Raw genomic sequence first — 2,722 nt, 5'->3', positions numbered from 1 at the left:
AGGAGCCAGGGGCTACCCCTCAGCCGTACTTGGGGCTGATCCTGGAGTATGGAGGAGCCAGGGGCTACCCCTCAGCCATACCTGGGACTGATCCTGGAGTTGCCACACAGGGTTGTGGCGGCACTGACTGAAGATATGAGAACAGATTCTCATCCTTATGGTTTTCCATGGGAATTGGTGATACATGCAGCTGTTGTTGGATTTTTTGCTGTTCTCCTTTTTCTGTGGAGAACTTTTAGATCGGTTAGGAGTCGGCTTTATGTGAGAAGAGAGAAAAAACTTGCTGTGGCGCTTTCTGGACTAATTGAAGAAAAATGTAAACTACTCGAAAAATTTAGCCTTGTTGAAAAAGAGTATGAAGACTATGAAGTAGAGTCATCTTTAGAGGATGCCAGCTTTGAGAAGGTGGCAGCAGAAGCACGAAGTTTGGAGGCAACCTGTGAAAAGCTGAACAGGGCAAATTCTGAGCTTGGGCATGAAATACTCTGTCTAGAAAAAGAGTTAAAAGAAGAGAAATCTAAACATTCTGAACGAGATGAATTGATGGCGGATATTTCCAAAAGCATACAGTCGCTGGAATATGAGTCAAAATCCCTCAAATCACAAGTAGCTGAAGCCAAAATGACCTTCACAACATGTCAAATGAATGAAGAACGACTGAAGATGGCAACAGAAGATGCTTTGAATGAAAATTCTCAACTTCAACAAAGCCAGAAACAGCTTTTGCAAGAAGCTGAAGTATGGAAAGGACAAGTGAGTGAACTTAATAAACAGAAAATAACATTTGAAGACTCCAAAGTACATGCAGAACAAGTTCTAAATGACAAAGCAAATCACATCAAGACTCTGACTGAACGCTTGCTAAAGATGAAAGATTGGGCTGGGAGTCTTGGAGAAGACATAACGGATGATGATAACTTAGAAGTGAACAGTGAATGGGAAGATGGTGCTCACTTAGATGATCCTTCAAAAGGAGCTTTGAAGAAGCTGATTCATGCTACTAAGTTAAATGCTTCTTTAAAAACCTTAGAAGGAGAAAGAAACCAAATTTATATTCAGTTATCTGAAGTTGATAAAACAAAGGAAGAGCTTACAGAGCATATTAAACATCTTCAGACTGAACAAGCATCTTTGCAGTCAGAAAACACATATTTTGAAAGTGAGAATCAGAAGCTTCAACAGCATCTTAAAGTAATGACTGAATTATATCAAGAAAACGAAAAGAGCCTCTACAGGAAATTGATAGTAGAGGAAAATTACCGGTTAGAGAAAGAAAAGAAACTTTCTAAAGTAGACGAAATGATCAGCCATGCCACTAAAGAGCTGGAGACCTATAGACAGCGAGCCAAAGATCTTAAAGAATTTGACAAAACTATTCATTTTTATCAAAGGAAGGCTATTTCCTATGAGGAAAAAGCACGTCATAATTGGTTGGCAGCTCGGGCTGCTGAAAGAAACCTCAACTATTTGAGGAAAGTAAATGCCCACAACAGACAAAAATTAGCTGAAACAGAGTATAAAATAAAGCTTCTAGAAGAGGATCCGTATGCACTTGATGTGCCAAATACAGCATTTGGCAGACAGCGTTCCCCATATGGTCCCTCACCATTGGGTCGGCCTTTACCTGAAACGAGAGCTTTTCTCTATCCTCCAACTCTGTGGGAGGGTCCACTGAGATCCTCACCTCTGCCTCCAGGGGAAGAAAGAAGAGGCTCAAGAGGCCCAGGGAATCCTCTGGACCATCAGATTGCCAATGAAAGAGGAGAATCAAGCTGTGAGAGGTTAACCCATCCTCACAGGGCTCCTTCTGACACTGGGCCCCTGCCATCTCCGTGGGAACGGGACCGTAGGATGATGTTTCCTCCACCAGGACAATCATATCCTGGTTCAGCTCTTCCTCCCCGAAGGGAAGACAGATTTTATTCTAACTCTGCTAGCCGCTCTGGACCAGCAGAACTCAGAAGTATGAATATGCCTTCTTTGGATAAAATGGATGGGTCAATGCCTTCAGAAATGGAATCCAGTAGAAATGATACCAAAGATGATCCTGGGAATTTAAATGTGCCTGATTCATCTCTGCCCACTGAAAAAGAAGCAACTGGCTCTGGCTTTATTCCTCCACCTCTTGCTCCAATCAGAGGTCCATTGTTTCCAGTGGATGTGAGGGGCCCGTTCATGAGAAGAGGACCTCCTTTCCCCCCACCTCCTCCAGGAACCAGGTTTGGAGCTTCTCGAGCTTATTTTCCACCAAGGTATTTCCCAGGTCCACGACCTGCTCCATTTGCAATGAGAAACGTCTATCCACCGAGGGGTTTTCCTCCTCACCTTCCCCCAAGACCTGGATTTTTCCCTCCACCCCCACATTCTGAAGGTTGAAGTGAGTTCCCTTCAGGGCTGAGTCTGCCTTCAAATGAGACTGCTACTGAACATCCAGAACCACAGCAAGAAACCTGACAATACTTTTGCTCTCTTCAAAAGTCATTTTGACTGACCTCATTTTCAGTTTTAAGTAACTGCTGTTACTTAAGTGATTACACTTCTGCTCAAATTGAAACTTAATGGAATTATAATTCTCAGGATAGTATTTTGTAAATAAGGATGATTTAAATATGAATCTTATGAATAAATTGTTTTCAGTTTATTTTATTCTAGATAGTGTAATTATTTTAATTTGACTGATCTACTATTACATAAAAATAGTGGGAGTTTTATATATGTTATC

At 41.7% G+C, this 2,722-nt stretch overlaps 1 protein-coding gene across 4 annotated transcripts; it reads left to right on the top strand.

The window, feature by feature from the left end:
* Positions 1 to 48: 48 nt before the first annotated feature.
* On the top strand, positions 49 to 2,376 carry LOC111550295 (cTAGE family member 2-like). Of its 4 annotated transcripts, XM_023223633.2 has the most exons (3): positions 49 to 353; positions 426 to 1,585; positions 1,703 to 2,376. In XM_023223633.2, the coding sequence occupies exons 1-3, from the start codon at positions 49 to 51 to the stop codon at positions 2,374 to 2,376; spliced, it is 2,139 nt and encodes a 712-aa protein (XP_023079401.1). The 4 variants fall into 4 exon arrangements, with proteins under 4 accessions (XP_023079401.1, XP_023079399.1, XP_023079400.1 ...); XM_023223631.2 differs by having other exon boundaries at positions 426 to 2,376; XM_023223632.2 differs by having other exon boundaries at positions 49 to 1,585.
* The last annotated feature ends 346 nt before the right edge of the window (positions 2,377 to 2,722 follow it).

Source organism: Piliocolobus tephrosceles, chromosome 5 (genome assembly GCF_002776525.5).
Source record: "Piliocolobus tephrosceles isolate RC106 chromosome 5, ASM277652v3, whole genome shotgun sequence".
Lineage (NCBI taxonomy): Eukaryota > Metazoa > Chordata > Mammalia > Primates > Cercopithecidae > Piliocolobus > Piliocolobus tephrosceles.
This window is presented reverse-complemented; position numbering and strand designations above follow the sequence as displayed.

Bases quoted from the DNA above. Each gene is read 5' to 3' on its own strand.
- LOC111550295 (XM_023223630.2), top strand. From the start codon at position 49: ATGGAGGAGCCAGGGGCTACCCCTCAGCCATACCTGGGACTGATCCTG.